General features: G+C 41.6%; 1 protein-coding gene across 1 annotated transcript; it reads right to left on the reverse strand.

Annotated features, from left to right (window-relative positions):
- Nucleotides 1-1,631: 1,631 nt before the first annotated feature.
- Ublcp1 (ubiquitin like domain containing CTD phosphatase 1) lies at nucleotides 1,632-18,912 on the reverse strand. The gene is made up of 11 exons (XM_051167558.1): nucleotides 18,824-18,912; nucleotides 15,850-16,047; nucleotides 15,036-15,127; nucleotides 14,605-14,690; nucleotides 14,411-14,526; nucleotides 12,568-12,666; nucleotides 10,582-10,619; nucleotides 9,996-10,094; nucleotides 7,203-7,319; nucleotides 4,203-4,330; nucleotides 1,632-2,664 (listed from the first exon to the last, which is right to left on the reverse strand). Exons 2-11 carry the CDS (start codon nucleotides 16,001-16,003, stop codon nucleotides 2,637-2,639), a joined length of 957 nt encoding a protein of 318 aa, XP_051023515.1. The 5' UTR covers nucleotides 16,004-16,047; nucleotides 18,824-18,912; the 3' UTR covers nucleotides 1,632-2,636.
- Nucleotides 18,913-21,904: the final 2,992 nt, after the last annotated feature.

Raw genomic sequence — 21,904 nt, forward strand, 5'->3', positions numbered from 1 at the left:
CAGAGTAATATTTCATTAACAACTAAATGACACTATCTAAGCAATCTTTTTTTTCCCCCCTAATCTCTCGCCTCTGCATAGTTCTATCCCCACAGAAGAAAACTAGCTTATTTCCCAGAATGGAACATGCTTCCCTTGCTTGTTGCTCACCCGCTGTCTCCCCTACAGGGCTGAATGCTACGGTAGGTAACCAACATTCAGCATCCCACAGTGCTTGCTAATGCAAACACAAAGGGTCCTGGATCTCAAACCATTCTTCAAATGTAAGGTTTCATGATGTTATGTAGTTGTTAGGGTAAATATACAGCACTAGATATCAACTATTTTAATCTTGGAATTATTTCTGGTAGAAATGAGTTCTACCAGATACACCATTGAATGGTCCGTTGTATGTCACAGAAATGAGTCTTTGCTTTAAGTCTCAAGAGTTAAAAGGTAAAAAGGGCTTCATACCCTGTAGAATTTATTAATCACACAAAGCACATGATCCCAAACGGTTAATAACAAACTGGCTAGTACTTTGGTTTGGGTGCCACCTGCTGGTAGGAAATGCACATGAAAAGCCCACCTGGCTAGCTGTGGAGTTGTGAGGTTTAACTTAGATTGTAGAAGGTTTTATTTTTTTTTCCTGACCTATGTTAATAACTTATCTTTCAAGTTCAGCTCACTTTAAAGATGAAGCCCAGTCAGGCTTGGTGGTGCACACCTTTAATCCCAGCAGAGTCGGGTGGGTCACTGTGAGTTCAAGGTCAGCCTGTCTACAAAGCAAGTCCAGGACAGCCAGAGTTACACACAAGGAAACTCTTTGTCTAGAAAAACGAAAGAAAAAAAGAAAAGAAAGAAAGAAAGGAAATATGGAGCCCTTCCTTCTCCATTACTATTTGGAATAATAAACTATAATTACATGAGAAAAATGAAACAAACCTTAAAAGCTCTTAAATGTTCTAGTCTAGGGCTGGGGCGATGGCTGAGTGGGTAAAAGGGGCTCCATATAAACGTGAGGATCTGTGTTCAGATCCAGGGAAGGGAGCTGGGGATGTCTCAGTTGGTGAAGCTTGCCATCTGAGTACCAAGGAGCAGAGTTCAGATTCCCTACACACAAGACAGATGTCTGTAATCCCAGCACTCGGGGATGGAGATAGGGAACCACCTGGTAAACTGGCTTAGATTCATTCTACCTGGTTCAGTAAGAGACCCTGCTTCAAGTAAAGTGAAGAGCTATCAAGAGAAATATCCTGTCAACTTCTAGCCTCCACATGCACCCACATAAACATTCAACACACACACAAATTTAAAATTATATTGGCCCTTAATTACCTTTTAAACAAATTCCCAGACATTAAAGAAACATTTTAATAAATTATTTTCATTAAGCACGGCTATCTAATTTGTCACTAAAACCAATTTGAATGTGTAGTGATACATACAACTGCACACTTATTTTAAGATCACAGCTGCAGCTGACCTCCAACTCTGATTCTTTCTGCCTCTGAAGGTCAGGCTCATACTTCCTACCCAGGGGTCCTTGCTTGAACATGGTCGGTGACTTAACAAAGAGGTAATGTACTTGAGACATTACGGAACAGATAACCAATGTTTTAAGAAAAGATATTTATTATTTACACCACTGAAATAGTCCCATAAGAACATTTAAAGTTCATTTAAAAGGAGCAATTCCCTTCAATACAAGAACTGTATAAAGCAATACTGTCAACACAAAAGAGCAGTCACATTACATATCTGCAGGCTTGAGCATTGCAAGTAACAGGTATCTTTAATCTCATGGCTAGATATGTCTGCTGCAACGGTGTTAGCAGTTAGCAACAACACACAGCTGGAGTAGGCACAAACGCTATCCATGCTTCTGAGAGTGGAGTTGGTGAAGGTGCCTTTTACTACTGCGGTAAGCTGTGTTCACAACTATGGTTTTAGGCGGAAGTGCTTCTAGTTAGCCACCAAAAAAACCATCCTCTTGTCCTGTAGTGCTATTTCAGTCTGCTTGTTGCCCTATTGTCATCGAGGGCAGTCCTTATCACGCAGATGCCCTTCGTTCTTGAAGAGCAGTGACACAACTCCAGCTCCAAGATCTTCCAGGTGGACTGCAGAGGAGGAACTCTGCAGCACGGAAGAACAACTCTTGGGAGTTCTTAGCATAACAAACCGGGTTATTTCTTAAAAGCTGGTTTGGGCTTTTTGGCTTTGCTTTTGGTTTTAAGGGGGAAAGCACTAGCTAGTTTGAAGACAGATTTGGTCTCAGACTCAGGCAGCTGATTATACAAGGAGACAAAAAACATAAGAGCATAAGACAAAACTCATTTCCAAAGTCACAAGATGACACTAGTAGATATACTTTTCTCCACCTTTCCTTTTCCTATTTTTAGAGGGTTTAGAAAACACCTCAATAATCAATACCAGAAAACATTTTCTTCAAAAGTAAATTAACAATAGAGGGAAGAGAGAACTTTCTTTTTAACACTTAGTTATGATCTTCAAAAAAAATACAAAATTAAATGTACAAAGTATTGGAAGACCACGGCTAGGCAGCCTGGCATCTGCTTCAGTGTCCAGCACAGTCATGGTAATGCCTAGCAAAGAAACAAACATCCAAGGATCTCCAACTGTGAGTGTAACCGTAACTACTGCCCTTGCTTCTTTGATAGATACCTGCAAGAAATGAGATAAATATGTCAAAACCAGGTCAGGCCAAACTCATGAAAACAACCTGCCTTTCCTACCAAAGAACTTATTTCAAGGGTAAGCCTTGCAAGATGAGTACACTTAGTAATTACTCTGAATTGTTGAATGCTATGGTCCTCCTATTTCACAGGCTCAAAAGTTAAGTAACTGCCAATTCAGGCTGCGCAGATTCACAATTAGCCTTTGGAGGTTGCAAGCATCAGTTACCACCATATGCCTACCTTCCAATGTTAAATAATATTGTGATTTCTAACTAACTCAGACTTTATCTAAAGATCTTATTTTTTCCTATATAAATATAGTGGGATAAATGATACTAAAGGGAGCCGTACACATGCACGCACGCACACGCGCATACATACCGTATCTATCTATATATATACTTATATTTATACACACACACACATAATAAAAGGACTCTGGTCAAGAGTGTAGAGGAGAAAGCTGTAGCTCAGAGGTACAGTGGCTGTATAGGAAGCATATGGCTCTAGATTCAATGGCCAGCACTACAGAAAGTGATAACTCTTTCCTCATATTATTCAATAGGATCTACTACTAAATTAAAATTGCCAACCCTTTCTCACACAGAGGCTACCATCACAGCAGTGTGAAGACAGAAGTGGGGAACAGATGAGTTTTACGGTGAAAACTGTGTGGGTGCTGCATATCACTTATCTGCATGACTCAGCTGCCCCACCCATTTTCCCAAGAGGTCGTTAGACACCACTAAGAAGCTCTGTGTCAGAGTAAAAAGCCAAGAGTGGCATTTGAGGAAGCAAAGTGCCCTGGCAGCTTCTTCTGGAGCTCACACTGGGACCAGATCTTTAAAGTTCTGATTAAAGTAGCCTTACTTGTAGAGCATACACCCTCCTATGGCTCCAGGTTTTCTCAGCTGCATTATACTGATGTTGGTTGCAATTTAGAGTGGGGTTTTCCATGGCCATACTTAGAAAAAGAGACCAGAAGACTCTACACCAATATGGTAATCTTTAGAACCAAAAGTCATGAGCAACTGCTTTTCTTCTATTTCTGCTGCTATACACAGAAGTTCCTTGTGGTTTTAAACTATGCCACCCTGACACAACTTATAGTGACAGTAAAATCAACTCCTAGTCATTCCCATGTGCTGCATGCGTCTGACTCCAGCAGCTGGGATGCTGAGGCAGGAGGACTAGAAATGTGAAGCCAGCACAGGCATCACAGAGACCTTCTGCCTTAAAGAATCATGGTGGGAGGAGCCGGGCATCCCGAGGGTGACCTGGTAATTGTCACTAAGTGACTTGTCAGCCTCTCAAGTTCACACTACTAGAATATTAAAGACCTGAAGGAATGTGGGTTTAAGAGCAAGTTAGGGTTAGAACAAGTACCTTTGAAGGGATGGCAGTAGGTTAAAAAGAATATTTTAGAATTTCCCCACTTTTCATAAAAAATTAAGAGCACAGTTGGCACTGCTAACATGTTCCCACTTGTTGGTATAAACAGAAAATGGCGCAGTTAGCACTAACCTTTCCCAGTACTTGTGGTTCAGCTCCAGGAAGTCATCGAGCTTGGCTATCTCCTTGAGGTACTGAGTGAGCTTCACCAGCTCCTTGTCTTTGTCACGGTTTAGATGAGCTTTCATGAAAGGCCTTATCTGTCAGAAAACGAACAGACTTCACCACATCTTGTGCTGTGGCAGGAAAGCTAACAAAGGCCTGTGCTGCTACATCATCTCAGTCAGTTACGAGGTAGAATACCAGTCCAAGCGGCTTTCATGCCACCCAAGCTTATAAGATAAGAGGTCTAGGGTATAATTTAAGCTCTTCCACCTATTCTACCTCCAGGCTAACCTGACACCACAGCCTCCTCCAGCGCTGCATCTACATGGCCGCTCCTACCTTGCAACACCGGTCACACTTTACTTCCTTCTGTCATCTGAGTGGCTTCCATTAACTTGATATCATTTACACCATCTACTCTGTACTGAACCAGCCCAGACTGGAGCATGTCCTAAGCACAGTGGGGTTATCTCTACTCAGCACTCCTCTATGAGCTTTCTCTACTTGTCTGTTTATTCGGTGTATGCCTGTGTGTGTGCCATGTGCACATGCAGAGGCCAGAGGAGTTTTCAGGAGTTGTAGGAACCAGGCCCAACTGGGCTGCCTGCCTGTCTTGCTGTTTCATGCCCTGTTTCTAGCAGCTTTGTGTCTGTGTTTATGTTGGTTAGCTAGTCATGTTTACTGCTCTGAGAACGCACCCCTCCCCTCCTCGGGACTTTTCCTCCTGTGCGCAATCACCTCTTGAGAGATTTCACCTGGGAGTGGCATTCCTGCTTTGCTGCCTATAAGAAGGCTCTTTGAACACTGAAAGCTGCTGTCGCTGCTGCTGCTCTTTTAGCACAAAGAACCCGCTGTTTTTGTGTGTGTGTGTGTGTGTGTGTGTGTGTGTGTGTGTGTGTGTTAAATCTGCAGTCCCTCACCCTTGACTCGGTACCGCTGTGGCGTGGGCGCCACAAGGAGTCAGTTCTCTCCGTCTACCATGTGTACCTTGAGGATGGAACTGCTGTCTTGCAGGCCCCACTATGCCTTTCTACACAGCTGAGATTATTATATATTCAAGCCAGTTTTCCGCCACATTTTGCCATAAACATTGCACTATGTTATTTATAAAGATGAGCTTCCATAAAAACATCTGTCAGCATGTTCTCCCAAATTATAAGGTTTGATATATTTTATAATATTAATATTTCACTTAAAAAGCATTACTTCAAAAAACTGTAAGTCAGGAAAACAGATAAATGTGAGACTGAATCTTGACCATAATTATGAGTTATTTAATTTGACACATTTTGGGGGGGGTGGTGGTTAGAGAGGGTTTCTCCATGTAGCCTTGGCTGTCCTCGAACTCAGAGATCTATCTGCCTGCCTCTGCCTCTGCCTGCCTCCCAAGTGCTGGGATTAAAGGCATGTGCCACCATGCCTGGCTTAATATTAATTTTAAATCAAATATAGGTTTGGGGTTTGTTTCAGAATATTAAAAGACAGAAGACAAGAGTACAAAGTAAACACACTTGCTTTGCTTCTCTTTCAAGCCAACAAGCTGACTCTGGGCTAAAATCCAGGGCTTGCACCACCATTCTAACACAAACTCACTACACACTAAGAACAACTCAATAATTTATAAAGGCTCTAAGGGCCTACTTTCTACAAGTTCCCATCCCTTGTCTTTATCCAGAACCTAGCTGGCTAAGAAGTTCAGGACAGAGCGGGAAAAAAGGCTTAGTACCAGGATTTCCACTTCACATGGAAACATCCTCGCTGCTGTCACAGAGCCTCTGTGTTCATACCACATGGCTGCATTAGCAGCCACAAGCATGAGAAGAATTCAAGCTCCAATGTTCTCCACTGCAGGGTGAAATGTGCCTAGCTCCTACACAGATTTCATGGACTTGTGCTAAGATTATCACTAACCCAGGAACTAAATCAAACAGATCCTGTGCAAATTCTGTCAAACACCCACTGTATATACAATTCTGAGCAAGTCTTGACTTTTCATCCTAGGATTGTTTCTTAAGAAATGGGACAAGTTGCATGTGGTTTCTACCATCTCTGGCACCTGATAATTCTAAGATCTGCACTTGACTCACAGAAATCACAAAACCACTATTAGTTTCAGTTTAAAAGAAGAAAAACCAAAGCGTTCCTAGTGCCCACTGGCCAGCAACTCTTAAGGTGTACACTCCTAACAAAACACCCGACTTCACTTCTGCTGTTGCAAGTCAATGTCAGTAAGACCAGATTGCTCCCACAGAGCCAGCTAAGACTAAACATTCAAGCAGGCTGCCTAACGAAGGGCACAGTGCAAAAGGCAGCATTCATTTTCATTTGAACTTCGCAAAAATTTTTAAACTCCATTTGCTCGTGACCATAAGACTGTAAGCACAGGGGGCCTGGGGCAGATGGCTCAGTAGGTAAGAACACTAGCTGTTCTTGCAGAGGAGCCATGTTTGTTTCCAGCACTCACAAGGTGGTTCACAACCATTTGTAACTCCAGGTCAGTGATCTGATACATTCTTCTGACTTCTGGTGGTGTAAGAGACAAATATACATTCATCCTGGCAAACAGTCACACATACAAAATAAAAATAAATAGTGTGTGGGGTGGTGTGTGTGTCGCCATGCATCACTCACCACTTCCTTTCCTGAGATACATGAGGTGGATTGCAACCACTGTTTGAACACCACAGAATACACTCTCTCTCTTACTGTCTGCCGAAGCCCAGCGGTGAGGCCTACTGCTCCCAGGCCACCAAACCTCATGTTACTGTACTAAATACCACAGGCGATTGTAAGTCTCTACATAAGTCATGGCACAGTAAAAAACACTAGGCAACAGGACATTTTCAGCTGTTATCTTGAGGACCTGGGCTAACACTCGCTGTCCATTCTTAACTGAAATATCATCCAAAACTTGATGACACTCCACAGCTCAGCTTACATGAGCCTAAAGCAAGTAAGCTGACTTACCTTCAGTCCATTTTGTGGATTCATTAGAAAATTTCTTCCTATGTCATCAAACATAATGGTGTTTTTCTTGCTGTAGAACTCAGAAAACTTTCCCCAAATGACACCAAGAGGCTTCACCTTAAAATAAAGGTTTGTGTTTAACTCTCTATGTATTCATAGCTCACCACAGCCTAAAAGCAGAGCAAGTTCCCTCCGACCTGGAGGGCTACAATGGCTGGCCACCAGGCACCATGCAAGCCTATACTGCTCACCATTTTGTGCATGTCCAATTCACCTGACCCTACTGTAACACTTTACCTAACTTTCACATGAAGATTCTGGGCCAAAAAAAATGTAGGTATTTCCTGGGCTAATAAATACCCACCTTTCTCAAGTCCTTCCGGACTAGGAACATCTAAGTGACAAAAACCACACTGGGCTCGTGAGTTAATAATTTAGGTATCTTATTACGAAATAAAAATCATGGGTTTTTTGTTTGTTTGTTTGTTTGTTTGTTTGTTTGACTTAAGAGTCTCACTCTGCAGCCCAGGTTGGCCTTGAACTCATGCTCCTCCAGACTCAACCTCCTGAGGGCAGGGAGCACAAGTGGTCACCAAGGTAGCCAGCGGATTCTTGTCTTTGAGTCACCAGCACCAGTGCCTGATTCCTAGGGCATTTGATCCATGAACTTCGAAAGCACCAGATATTAATTCCTAGTTTTGTTTCAGAATCCCTAGTCCAGGACTACAACGGGACAAAACCATGACACTGACATGGTTTCTAAAAGTCTCACACAACGAAAACTGATAGCAATGCTCCTCTAGAAAAGGGTCACAGCTCTGCATGAGGTGGGAAGTATCTTCCTAGGACACTGGCTCTCACCCTCCCTCGTGCCATGGCCCTTTAATACAGTTCCTCATGTTGTGGTGACCCCTAACCATAAAATTATTTTTGCAGCTACTTCCTAACTGTAACTCTGTACTGTGATGAACTGTGAGGGAAATGTCTGCGTTTCCCAGTGCTCTTAGGCAGCCCCTGTGCAAGATCAATGAAGAACCTGAGAGAGGCCGCGGCCCACACACTGAGAACTGCTGTCCTGGAACAAGTGTTCACTAACTACAACCCTGACTTTTATTTTGAAGAGCAAATACAAATGAATAAAACATTCACAAAATGCCTTAAACACACCAATTTTTAAAAAGCAGCTGCTTCTTAGTTAGTAGTAGGAATTCCAGTCAGTGATATTAGATCAATAGGCAGAAGGAGAGAAAAGCTGTCCCTGGTTCCTTGATTCCTCCTCAACGTAACATGAAGTAGTATTTTTCTTCCCTAGGAATACTATTTTAAGTTTGCTAAACTTTTTTCACCTCAATTATTTTCTACTAGCTGTTTATTCTTGAAACAAAACTGCCCAATTCTTGAGACAGAAATAGAGGAAACTGACACAGTCAGCCCGACTCCAGGGGTTTGCAGGAACTTGTCTCAGAAGGTCTGACAAGACTGTCAGACACCAGGACTGAACAAGATGAAATCCCACATCTTCTTGGAAATTAAGCCTAACACACCTTGTTCCCCACCAAACATGGACTACTGTTTAAAAATGACTGTACTAGTATTGCTGACCACACAGTAATCTGAACATGCAGAAAAACACAGAGGAAAACTCAAAACTATGTAGCAACTATACAGTCTAAATCACTTATCTGAGGCTTGCTTTCATTTTTAAGTCAGCCTCAGGAAATTCACCACTAAGCTGAGGGGAATCCTAGACTAAACAAAGGCTGAGAACCATTGCCACTGGCCCGCAGATGCCATGTTAATACTCCTTTTACTTGAGTCCTTAACCACTCTACACCATCAGTGGAGTAAGTGGGCTGCGCCACACCCACAACCCAAGCGCTTCACTCCTAGCCACTGGCAGTTAGCTGTTCTTTGAGGTCCCACAGCCCTGCCTTGCTTAGCATTTCCTGAGCTTAGATTGTAGAAGGTATGCAGTAGGCCATAATTATGCCTCTCTCCTGGTGTGTGCAGTAGTTCTTGCACTGAACAAGCCCTCACACTCTTAGACCACTGTTTACATTACCAGTGACGTCACCCGGGACTGCTCCAAGCAGGCTGAACTCTCTCCATTCCTCTTGTTTTCAAAATGCAGGAATGACATTTCCCTCATCTAAGGGTGCCTTTTGCAGGGCCTTGTGGAGGCAGTCACCTGACAAGTACACCATGTTAAATGTCCTCATTTTTAAAGCCCTTCTTTAATGGGCATTTTTAAAGGACTTCTCTGATGTCCTGTTGCTGTTTTCTGTGAGTATGCATGTAGCCTGATGCCTGTATTGTAGTACACCAGTTTCTTCTAGATCACAGTGGGTACATGTGGTTTGTTTTTAACATACTTCTTAGTAATATTCAATGTTCTTCTCCTCTACCGTGTCTGACAGAACTTCACTGCCATGATCACAGCCTTGATATAGTGTCTTTCTTGACAGTCCTTCAATATCCTTACTTGTACCATTATCATTATTTTAAAATTTTTTAACTAATAATTTAATTTTTTGAGAAAGGGTCTCATTATGTAGCCCTCACTGGCCTAGAACTCACTATTTAGACCACACTTGGCCTTAAACTCAAAAAAATCTGCCTGCCTTCTGACTGCTGCAAATCTTTTAAGTACAATTCTTTGTCAAAATTCAACTATCATTTTATTACCTGTTCAGATCAAATTATAAATTCTTTCTAGTTTTCTTTCTGTCAGTTTAAATATAAAGGTGCACTAAACATACACTCATCTTGAACAAAAGTAACAGGAACTCTTACGTCAATGAGCCCTCTCCTTGGAGTATGCACAGTTATCATAGCAGCACTGTCCAGCATGAAGGTAATCTTATAATTGGCATTTGTGCTCACTCCCAGTTCCTGTAACACAAATGTTCATGACGTTAAAATACAAATGTGGAAGACCTCAGGCTTCTGAACATTCTGGCTGCAGTTTCTCAAAATATCAATTTTCTGCAGTAATGACAGCCACATTTTGCTACACAACAGGAAAAGTATTTGTTCTGCTGAACTGTGTCAGGGAGTAAACCGGAAGTGGATTCATTCCTAACTGACCATTTTTAGGAACAAATCACCTGCTCAGTATCACGCAGGAGAGTAAAGGGCAAAGCAAACATTACTGGAGTATGAGGGAGGGAAAAGGGGGCTTAGCTTCTCCTTGAAAACAGCTTAAGCAGTCAGAGCACTCCACCACTAAACAGGCTCACACACACCTCTACTCCCAGAACTGGCTTTCCGTATCTACTAAAAGACAGCCAGTCAAATAAAATTGATTTCAGTTCTAGAACCTTTGATCTGTCAAACGTGATTTCAAAACATTGTGAAATGGCTTGTTTCTAACACTTACTTTCATTTTAGCTTCAATCCACTTCATATTTGTTGCAGCTAAAACATGAGGAATAATACAATACATATGAAAAGTTTGAGTTTCATTTAAAAAATGTTTTTCTTTTGAATAAATAAGCTTTTAAAGCAATACCACAACTTTAAAAACTTCACAATTAAGGACCCTAATAAACTTACTTTAGTGTATTTTTTTAAAAGAATATAACTTAAACCACTTTTATTTTAAGACAGAGATAATTGTGATACTAAAACCCCAAGTCCTTTTCAATCAGCCCTGTCATTACTGTTTATTCATTCCAAACCAAGTTTGACATGTGTGGTTCTTAAGTCTCCCTGGCATCGGATCCAGGCCACACATAACCACATGTAGTATCAGCATTAAGTAAACTAATGGTTTGTGTCAGCAGCCTGTGTGGAAGGCCAGCCAGGACTAATGCCTATGTGTACTTTGTCAGTCTTGGCAAATTAAGCTCATTAAGCCCAGCATCTTAAAAGCATAAAAATCCCTCTACATTACATATCTGCTCCAACAGACAAAAGCTTCAATCTTTGCACAATCTCCTGGTCTCAACTTATACTTTGCATGCAGAATTAGTCAGTAAAACTGTAAATTTAGTGTATCACATTTACAATGAAAACAATCATAAGAAAAAGTTAACTAGTACCTGCTCTGTACATGTAATTTCCAGATGAAACACAGAGACACATGGAGTAAACTAACCGTTCATTGTTAAGCAATCGCTGTATGTTAGTGACAGCGCTAGTTACTATACTGTTACATCTATTCTTGTCATTAACCTAAAATACAGGTCAAGTTACTACTTCTAGGTAAAGAACATGAGGTTCATAGAAATTAAATGACCTGCCTGATTTTGCAAAGGACACAATTAATATCCTTGTGTATTTAGTTAGCACCAAAGTGAAGTACCCCCTTTCGACCTACAAGCATAAAATAATTTAGCAATACCTTATTTTAAATATATGACATAAAGATTGTCTAAATGTTTAAGTCTAACTTAATTATTTAGAGGATTTTTTTTCCAGTGTTAAATCAGAATGCCAGAGAGAGAGAGAGAAAGAGCGCGAGAGCGAGCAAGAACAAGCAAGCTCCCTTCTCCCAAACTGGACAATGAAACCGCCACACGTTGACCATGTTTTTAAACAGTTGTATACCCAGTGTCAACAAATAAGGGAAATGCTGATTACAGGGAAGTACAAAGGAAGCTTACAGACTGCACCTTTTTGGCTTCTCATCAATGCCTCCCACATACTTTTATACTTGATGGGGTCTTATTCCATACATGGTCACTCTCTGATTTGAGTTACCAAAAAGTAAGTTCAGTTGTTTATGATAAATAAATCACTGCATTGCTTCATTTAACATGAAATGGGATGACAAGTGTCAAGCAAACTCAAAGCATGACCTCCGTCGTACAGCAAGTTTCTACTCTGCAGCAAACTCATGGTGTGTCATGGGTCTGTATGACCTCCAATGTCCAGACCTTAGCATCAGGAGGCCTGCTTCTGTCGTGTATTAACTTCTCCTGAAGCAATTCACAGTTCTTTATTTCTGTCCATCGCTAAGATTATTTTTAAAAGAGAGTATGTCTCCAAATATTTTGAAACTAGAGTGAGGGAAAGGAGGAAAGCATTAAGGATTAAAGGCTGGAAACACAGTTCAGTAGCAGAATGTGTCTCATGCAGGCACAAAGTACGTAGTTCAACCTCCAGTACTACAAATACACATAATTAAGTACTTTTACTCTAATACCATGGCCTATTCTTGTCCTAGAGTCACCTATCTCATTGCAATTAGGCAAATACATGTATACTTCATACAATGACATAAGTCAAACATTGTTTTAGAAATTTACTTTAAAAAACTTTCACATTGAAACAAGTCTTTTTAAGTCAGGCTTCCCACAGTAGAATAATACTAAGTTACATTCTTAGTTCCATGGAAATCTAATAAAAAAATTAAGCTTACACCAAATAACAATGTCATAATCTTCATATGCAGATGTTAGAAATTCATGAAGATAGGGTCTCATTAACTCTACCCCAGTCTCTGCACAAGACCTATGATCTAAAAGAAAGCGGATCATACAAACAATCATTAGTTTATTGTCAGGGAAGTACTATAGAATGAAATGATTATATAGAGTAGTTTTTGAGACATAATACACACAACTGCAAATCACTTGACACTGAGGACAAGCACATGTTCTGCAAAGCACAGGATTTAATGCCCCTGGGCTGCAGCTTCCGTGGATCAATTCTGTGTAACATGCAAAGAGCAACACTGAAAATTCAGGCTTCCATGACCTGCTATACATTTTCCTCACCTAGTTTGAATAGTATTTACAATAACAAATAATAAGTGAGTCCGCATAATCACACACACTCATCCTGAGAGAATCAACTTCACTGCTCAACAAGTATAACCAGTTTTTTAATTCATAAGCAAGGTGCACATTAGGCTACAACACATTTAACACCTAGGGCTACTAGAAAATTGTAGTATCAGAAATTATTTATTCCCAATACCAGAGGATAAAATAATGTCTTTCTTTTTCAAGGGACATAAGTAATTTTAAATTTAATGACCATATTTAATATTTTGATGTCTTTTAAAAAGTTTGTTTATATGTATGTCCTTTTTTTGTTGTTGTTATTTGTTACGAATTAAATACATACTGTGCTAGCTAGTTTTTATGCCAACTTGATTCCACCCAAAGTTATCTAGGAAGAAGGAATCTTATTAAAGAAAATGTTTCCATACAATTGGCCTGATTATTGATGTGGGATATATTTAAACAAAAAACAAGGGTAAAATAGAGACTTTTTAAAAATAGTCCTCATAAGTGTTAATCAGGGTTGAGCTGGTTAAATTATGACACATCCATATCTTGTGCCCCACAAAAACGTATACGTGTACACAAATATTTTTAGGTATGTGGCTTAGTTGGTGTTTCTACTGCTTTGATAAGACACCAGGACCAAAAAGCTCTATAGCTCTCAGGTCACAGTCTTCAATGGAGAGAAGTCAGGGCAGGAATTCTAGGCAGGAACCTGTAGGCAGGAACTATGGCAGAAGCCATGGAGGAATGCTACTTACTGCTTTGCTCCCATAGCTTATTCAGCCTGTCTTCTGATAGCACCTAGGACCACCAGGTGAGGGGAGGCACCACCCACAGTAAATGGGCCCTCCCACATCAATAATCATCAATCAAGAAAAGGCACCACAGGGTTACCTACAGGCCAATTGTATGGAAACATTTTCCTTAATAAGATTCCTTCTTCCTAGATAACTTTGGGTGGAATCAAGTTGGCATAAAAACTAGCCAGCACGGTATGTATTTAATTCATAACAAATAACAAAAAAACGATATACATATAAACACACTTTTTAAAAGACATCAAAATATTAAATGTGTCGGGGCTGGAGAGATGGCTCAGTGGTTAAGAGCGCCGCCTGCTCTTCCAAAGGTCCAGAGTTCAATTCCCAGCAACCACATGGTGGTTCACAAAACCATCTATAATGTTATCTGATGCCCTCTTCTGGTGTGCAGGTGTACATGCAGGCAGACCACTGTATACATAATAATAATAATAAATAAATCTTAAAAAAAAAAAATTAAATGTGTCATCTTTTCTTCTTAAATTATAGGTAATGCCTTTGTTTGCTTATCTGTATTTCCTAAATGAATGATTTACTTTTATAACAGTAAGGGAAGTTTTCAAACACTTCATGTGCACACTGAGTTACTGGGGCAAAACCCACTACTGTTCTGGGTAAAAGAACGATTGGAGCACCGTAGCTGACTCACCAAATAAAGTGTAATCGACATCCAGCACCAGGAGCTTCTTCCCTTCCCTGGGCGGGTTCAGCACTTCCACTTTGTACTCCTTGACTCTGCGAGAGATCTTCAGTAAGTTTTCTTCCCTAAGAGAAATGGTGAGACCAGATGACATTCCCTTCTCTTCTCACATGGCGATGTCTTTGAATGCCTACAGCACTTACCTATTTTCCACTTCAACCACTTCATCTTCAATTTCAAAGTCATTGATGACATCATCGTTGTCAGGGGGAGGACATAAGACGTCTTCCTATTAAGAGAGGAAAGTTGTGTTTCACCGTAACAAACACATATTGGCAATCTGAGCTCCAGCACACACCGTGGGAAAATCTCCACTGCTAACTACTTGTTCTGTATGTCCCCTGGGAAGATCTGCCATGGTAAATTTTACCACACAGGTTACAACTAACTAACTAAAAAAAAAAAAAAAAAAATTTTTAGCTCTGCTGAGTTAATACCACATTCACCATGCAGTTCTTTTTCACTGAGCATTAGATGGAAAGTTTTACCACAGTTATTAAAGAGATGCTGTAACAGTGTAGTGTACATCCTAACACCTCCAAAGGGGCAGACAGTAACAAAAGTAAACATTTACCAAGCTCTCCTCACGAGTTCCCATCATCATGATTTTAGTATTTGGTTTCAGTTTGAGAGCTCCAAGCTTAACATCATTTTCTGCAGGTTTGCCTACAATACAAGCAAATGACTGTTTTCTCACTAAAGTTCAGATGCTGATTTCACTATTCCATTACATAAAAGCCAAACATTGATAGGTCTGGTAGTTTTGCATTTGTTTCTTTCTTACATTAAAAAAAAAAAAAAAAAATCACTACTACTAAATGTGTGTGTAACATATTCAGTAGTAACACAGTAAGTCACAAGTAACACAAGGCTTGTGTCCCTGAGTCCTATCTGGCACATTAGTCTATTACCTAAGCAAAAGCAACCCATGCTTTATTGCTCAAGAAAGAGACAGCGTTGTTCTAGAAGCCTTGAAGACTAAGTTACAGACTTTCTATTACTGCAAACTCACCTGTCAGAGACATAAAATATACAAGTCAGCTAGACAGGAACACCAGCAATAAGCTATAATCTCCACTTCTGAAAAAGGGGAGACAGTTTGCAAAGAACACAAGGCCCAAGGCATAATGAAAGGTGAAGTGCAGATGCCAGAAATAAATGAGTCTCAGCTGGGCTTTCCGTGTCAAAGCCTTAACAAGCAAATACCAACTGCTAGGGGAAACAAATTCATCCAAACAGTAGTGGTATTTTCAACTAATTGTTCATTATTCTTATTTTTACCACTGAAATAAGTTTAGAAAACTTAAAAAAAGTTTCTTTCTTTTTTTTATAATAGCAAACATGAAAAGTAGTAACCAACAGTGTAGGAACCGTGAAGTAGGGATTACCTTTAACCTTGAGCCCCAGTAGTTTCTGGCGCTCTGGGAGCACTCCCGTAAGGGTCTTGAGGAACTGCTTGAGGTCCAGCACAGTGTCATCTTCTGAGAGTGTAGTCACCGAGTACTCCTGGCCACCCCACTTCACAATGATGGGGAGCGCCATTCTTCAAGCATGGGAAGCGGTAGCTTTCCGTCAGAACGAAACGCCTAGGAGATTGCATGTGCACAAAGAAATTAAAACTGACAGGTTGAGCACAAACTTAAAATGTGCAGCCTGAACTCTGCTGTACAGTCTGATAGTAGAGGTAGCCGCCTGTCCTCAGAGCAGTGCTCCCAGAATCCTACCCGTTACAGTTTCCTACTCATTTCGGCTTAGAGTTAGTACGTCCTAGCACTCTTAGATTCTTCCTCTTGTTCAACTAAAGAACACTGAGCCACCTACCCACTCCTGCTTTGCTTGGCTGGGTCTATGCTGGAGAGGCAAGCCCCTCCAAACAGATACCCACGCTCAATAAACATTAGAAAGGCACTCACAGGAGCCCTGAACCCAGAGCAAACTCCCTGTGCTCATATCCTAGATCCTCACTTACTATGTGACTGTCTTGCTTAGCACACGCCATCCTCATCTGTAAAACTGAGGAAGACTATCTGCATCTTAAGGCTCTTGTGAAGAGTAAGTCCATCAGCATTGCTACCTCACAAAGTACCTAGTAAACTGTGCACATCTCAACCAAATACATTTAAAGCTGGCCATTTATTATGTTTCAGGCAGTCCCAGATAATACACCATTATGTGTTTTTTAGTTTATGAGTTGACCAGATGTACAAAGATCATCTTACCTAATAAAAGTGTCTGATAAGAATATTATCTTCCCATTAAGGAAGTAGTTACATCATCTACCCACAAACACATAAGGCGTGCGGGTTTTCTGACTAAAACTCACCACACGCTATACCCATCACATCACAACCGCCTAACTCCAAAGAGGATCTACGGGAGGTAAAGCATCAAATTGTTTTGTTTTGAAATCTGATCATCTAGAGTCAACCGCACAAACGTTACACGGCAGCTGCTATTCTCCCTAATAACTAAGTGTGGGCTGCCTGTCCCATAAAGCTTTCAACATTTATAAAACTCACTTCCTTCATAGGTCTGAGAACTGAGTACTGGTATTTCATGATGAAACAGCTGATTCACTGTTCATGCAATCATCACAACCAACTGGGAGAGAAGGTGAAGTTTAATTGACAATTTGCAAAATCCTAACTTGGAAAGTCTGTTAACCGTGCTCATCAGGAAAGAGTTAACAAAGCCAGAGTCGCTGTGGCTTATGAGTGTCCATTTGGAGCCACATCTATACTTACTCATGTTAATAATGGTCTACAGAAAATACACAGCAAGCGAGCCAACTTAGGACAACAAATGCCACTTTAGGCTGAACCTGCCCCAGGAAGTGTTATGACCTTGAATTAAAAAGGCACGTAGGTCAAACTGAAATAGTTTACATGTCGTTTTTCTGTAAGACACAGAAATGGGAATGACTTCCTAAGGGCTGGGAAGGCATCTGGCTGTGCTGTGCTCATCTGTGCTGTGGTGAGCAGAACAGAGCTTGGAAACCATGAGCGTGTTCTCAAGGAGCGACTCCCAGCCAAGAGCACCGACCTGCCTTGATGAAAACTTCTTGGTAGTGCCAGGAGAGGTAAAGGGAACGGACCTAATAATGTGTATCTTAACTCGTCCTACTCCACCATTTCTGAAGCACGCTCAAGTCTGAACATGCTACTGCTCCAGGCTCTTCCATGACACCAGCTTTAGAAAATCTGGCAATGGCGTGGGCTCCACGTACTTATCAAGAGAGAGCAGTATTTGGTAAAGAAATTACGCCATACGTGGAAACTGTAAGTTGACAAATGCCCAAAAAAGCTGGGCATAGAAAACAAAGGTTATACCAATTTTTACTGCTTAAGTTCTTACAACTTTTTTTTTTATTTTAAAGCTCTGAATCTCATCTCATCACTACTGAGAATCATGTAGGACATGAAAGCATGAGCATTTTTATACTTTTTTTTTTCTCATACAATCCTAATAGCTTAACACATTAGTCCCCCAATAGGGGTGGGGGGTGCAATCAAACTCTAAGAGCATATTTTTATGGGATTATATAATGAACATATACTTAAATTTGAGTTCTGCCTAACATCATGTGTTGGCTTCGCCTAGAAAATTCTTACCTCTGGCCCTCAGCCTGCTGATCCCTAAGATGACTCAATTGCTATGTCCATTTTGGTAAGCTATAACACCTGACAGCATTTTACAAGCTGCAAGGAGCTAAAAGACCGGCAATGGTGAGAGAAGTGCATGTTAAGCACCGTAACTAATTTAATCTTCACAATCTTGAACTAACAACTGACCTCACTGTACAGATTAGAAATCTGCAAAGTAAGTCACCGCGACTCGCCCAACACCGCATAACTAAAAGCAGCTCAAGGCGGCAATTTCAAACGTAATCGTGAGAACTTCTCATCAGGCCAGGAAAAAGTGAGTGTGCAGTGTTGGGCTCTGGGTCTGGGCACCGGCAGCACTAGCCGTGCGGGGGATGCAGCTGGGACTAGCCCGGGAGAGCATCCTTAGGTAGGCAGAGACCCAGAAACAAGCTGCCCTAGGACGCCTTCGACAACCCACGCGTGAGAAGGGCGAGGCAGATCCAGCAAGAGGGAGGAACGAGGCCTGCGGACACATTAACATCCTAGGATGTGGGGAGCTTTGGGATCAGGTGAGAAGGCCGGATGCGAAGGCGGCGGCCACGACCCGCAGCGCGCCGGGACAGGGGCCTCTGGGTGCCGGGCGGGACAGCTGCGGTCCCAGCCCACTCGGCCCACAGCGAAACAAACTACGAGGCGCATGCAGTAAGTACAGTGGCAACCCCCAGCCGCAGCGTCGCCTTCACAGGCAGGCGCGCCGGCTAATCCCGCGTCCCCTCACCTGGAGCGCGGCGGAACCAGCTACAGCGGACGAAAAAAGCCGGCCGCAGCGGAACCTAAGGAGGCCGGAAGTAAGGGGCGGGACCGGAACCTGCGGGCGGACCGGAAGTGTGTGGTTGAAAACGGAAATGTGCTTGGGGGGGGGGTGAACAAGGCAACAACTTGTATGGTTTCGCCTCATAAGCTTAAGTCCGAGCATTCCCGGCCAAGAATCTCCACAGACGAAAAAGCCGAATCTTTTTCAGACTGTGGCCTCTGTTTAAAAGACCCTCCCCGCCCGCCCTTGCCCGGTTCTTGGGTAGCCACCGGCCATTCTGCGCATGCTCCGAACCTGGGTAGGTGCTTTGGCCTTGTGACGTGTTTTTATCGCCGAAGCGGAGCTGTGTGGATCCTGTGTGTCTGGGGTTTCTTTTCGTGCTGAGGTCTCTGCCACTTTCGCGTCTGTGGCTCTTGCGGCAAGTTCCAAATGAAGCCGAGGAAGTGACCTTTGAGAACCTAAGACGAGACTTTTCTGTTGAGGCAAGGAGCCAGTAATATAATTCCGGGATTTTAGGATTTTACTCACTCCAGGGGAAAACTGGCCAAAGTGATCCAGACTCTCAAGGAACAAATGTCTGTTTTGACAACTGTGGTCTGGATTGGTGTCAGGACCCCACCCACTCATACCTGCTTTGCCTCTTCCTTAAGTTCAAGGAAAGCTAATTCCCTTTACAAAAGAATTTCATGCTTTAATAGAGACAAGTGTTAAGGAGTTAAGTGTAAAGGAGTTCGAAAACATCGAGAGACCAATTAGCCAAATTGTTATTTTTAAGCAGCCACTGCCCTTAGTTCCCATGAACTAAAAGGGGAAGAGGACTTTTAAAGGCAGGTTACAATTACTTCATTCCTGTGGAATTTACAGCTATGTGAGGACTGCCTCACTCCCACGTGCATAATGAAAAGCGGAGTCTACAGAAACCAGAGCTAGCGGTTAATCATTTCATAACGATGTCACAGTTCTGGGGAGGAGCCAAGGAGTGAGAGTTGCTAGAAACTTATGCTTTAGGAATTTAGAAGGGATGCCTCACATAAAGTGGAAATTTCCTTAGCCATCCAAGCAGTCTCTATCTGAGTCTAGAAATGTCTGTATCCCAGCATTGGGGAGGTGCAGAAGCAACAGAATAGTCAATAAATTAGAAGTTGGTCTAGGCATAGAGAATTCTAGGTCCAGTCCTGGCCTAAGGAATCAAAGAAGCCTCAAAAGGGAGAAACCTTGTCCATTCAGGAAGTTCCCAGTACCACTTGTTTTACACACACACACACACACACACACACACACATACACACACACACACACACCTTAAAAACTAAACTGAAGAATGTTTAAATCATTGGCCCCTAGGCAGGTGTATCTGATAATTTATAAAACTTCACATTTGAATTCAATCCCAGAGACCCACAAGGTAGAGTCAGCTCTCAGACTTCATGTGTACACCACCACAAAAAAATTATTGTAATTTAAAAATTATTTTTAAAAAACACACAAAAACGTTCTCTTAAACCAGTTTCTTTACAAAGGGAAGGAGTGGGTATTAATACTGACCGTGTGTGTGTGTGTGTGTGTGTGTGTGTGTGTGTGTGTGTGTGTTTCCACCACACGAGGGCCTAATAAGAAGAGGGTTTCACGTTCCTTGGAAGTGGAGTTAAGGAAGGTTGTTACTCTCCATATGAGTACTGGGAACCAAACCCGGGACCTCTGCAAGAGTCATGGCTCTAGTCCCATCTCGAGTGTTCTTTAGTTAAGAGGTTTGGTTTTGGTTTTTGTTTTCTGTACTTAGTGATAACAAGTATCTAATTGTTCAAAATAAATTCTTTGCTCTCTTTAAAAGAGAAAAGAAATTCTGCAAAACCAACACTGTAGGAGTTTAACTTAACATAGTCATCAAAAAACAAGAAACTGATCTCCAGAATGAATATGCTCTTTACTCCAGCATCTCTTCCTTGCTTTGCTCACCCTCTGACTAGCTTCTTGTCATGGCCTGATTCTGTTTTCAACACAACTAATAAATTTGTCACATCTACAGCACTTCATAAGGAGGTTCTTGTTTTGATGTTTTAAAAAGCCGTGTTTCACGAGGTCTAGTAACTTAGCCAATACCAGAATATAAATAATAGTAGCCAAGTGTTTGGTGCCATTTCTCAAAAGGAGCAGTGTAGCAGAACAGTTTTGTCAAATACCCAATCAAGAAGATGACTCCATGCCTGTCACCTTTCCTTTTTGTTTTTTGTTTTGTTTTCTGGAGGTAGGTATCAAACACAGAACACTGCATACGCTAAACAACTGCTCTGCCGTGAAGTACATCTCCAACCCTCAGCTTTGTCTCCCTGTGGAGCACTTCTGGGCTCTGGAATTCTTTATTCTCTGGCCTTGGCCTTGTAGCCAGGTTCCTGGATTACAGGCCTACACCAATATGACAGGCCCTCCAAGTTTATTTCTAGCTAGTTAAACCTTCATGAAATGAAAAATATGGTTAAGAAAACAAATGAAAGGCAAGCCGGATGGCTCAGGGAAAAAAAGAGGCTGCCATCCAGCCTAACAGCTGAATTCCAGCTCTGTGGCCCACTCAGTGGAAAGAACCAAGTCCTGTGTGAGAAAGTGTATATGCTTTCACACAGCAAAAAATGAGTAAATGTAAACCTTTTCTTTTTAATTTTTAAAGAAATTGTGGTATAGATAGAAAAGTAGTACTATTTCCTTATTTTACGAAAAGAACTAAACTCTTGGTTACTAGGAATGACTGCACAGTTGACTAGAAAAGGCTTCACAGCAGCTCACAACAGCCAATAAGAGAAACTATCTGGCACTGCTGCCTGGAACCTCTCCTAACATAGAGAGGAAATGATAATTTTGTCCTCTCCTGGTGTCTTTGCAGTAATAAAAGATCTGTAAAAGGCCTGGTACATCGTTGGTTGCAGGGTCTAAAAGACTTAAAGGAAATAGCCAGTTTTATAAACTTAGATGTTAAAGTGTAGATATTACTATGGTCATAATTATTTTGGGAGACCAAAGGACATTTCTATTGATTACCTTTTCTCTCGCAAC

The sequence above is a fragment of the Acomys russatus genome, chromosome 25, assembly GCF_903995435.1.
Source record: "Acomys russatus chromosome 25, mAcoRus1.1, whole genome shotgun sequence".
Taxonomy (NCBI): domain Eukaryota; kingdom Metazoa; phylum Chordata; class Mammalia; order Rodentia; family Muridae; genus Acomys; species Acomys russatus.

Excerpts from the sequence above, each read along its gene's own strand:
- Ublcp1 (XM_051167558.1), bottom strand. The coding sequence starts at position 16,003 with ATGGCGCTCCCCATCATTGTGAAGTGGGGTGGCCAGGAGTACTCGGTG. Across the intron at positions 15,128-15,849 it reads ACTGGGGCTCAAGGTTAAAG|GCAAACCTGCAGAAAATGAT; the intron begins GTAATCCCTACT and ends CTTGTATTGTAG. Across the intron at positions 14,527-14,604 it reads GTGGTTGAAGTGGAAAATAG|GGAAGAAAACTTACTGAAGA; the intron begins GTAAGTGCTGTA and ends CATTTCTCTTAG.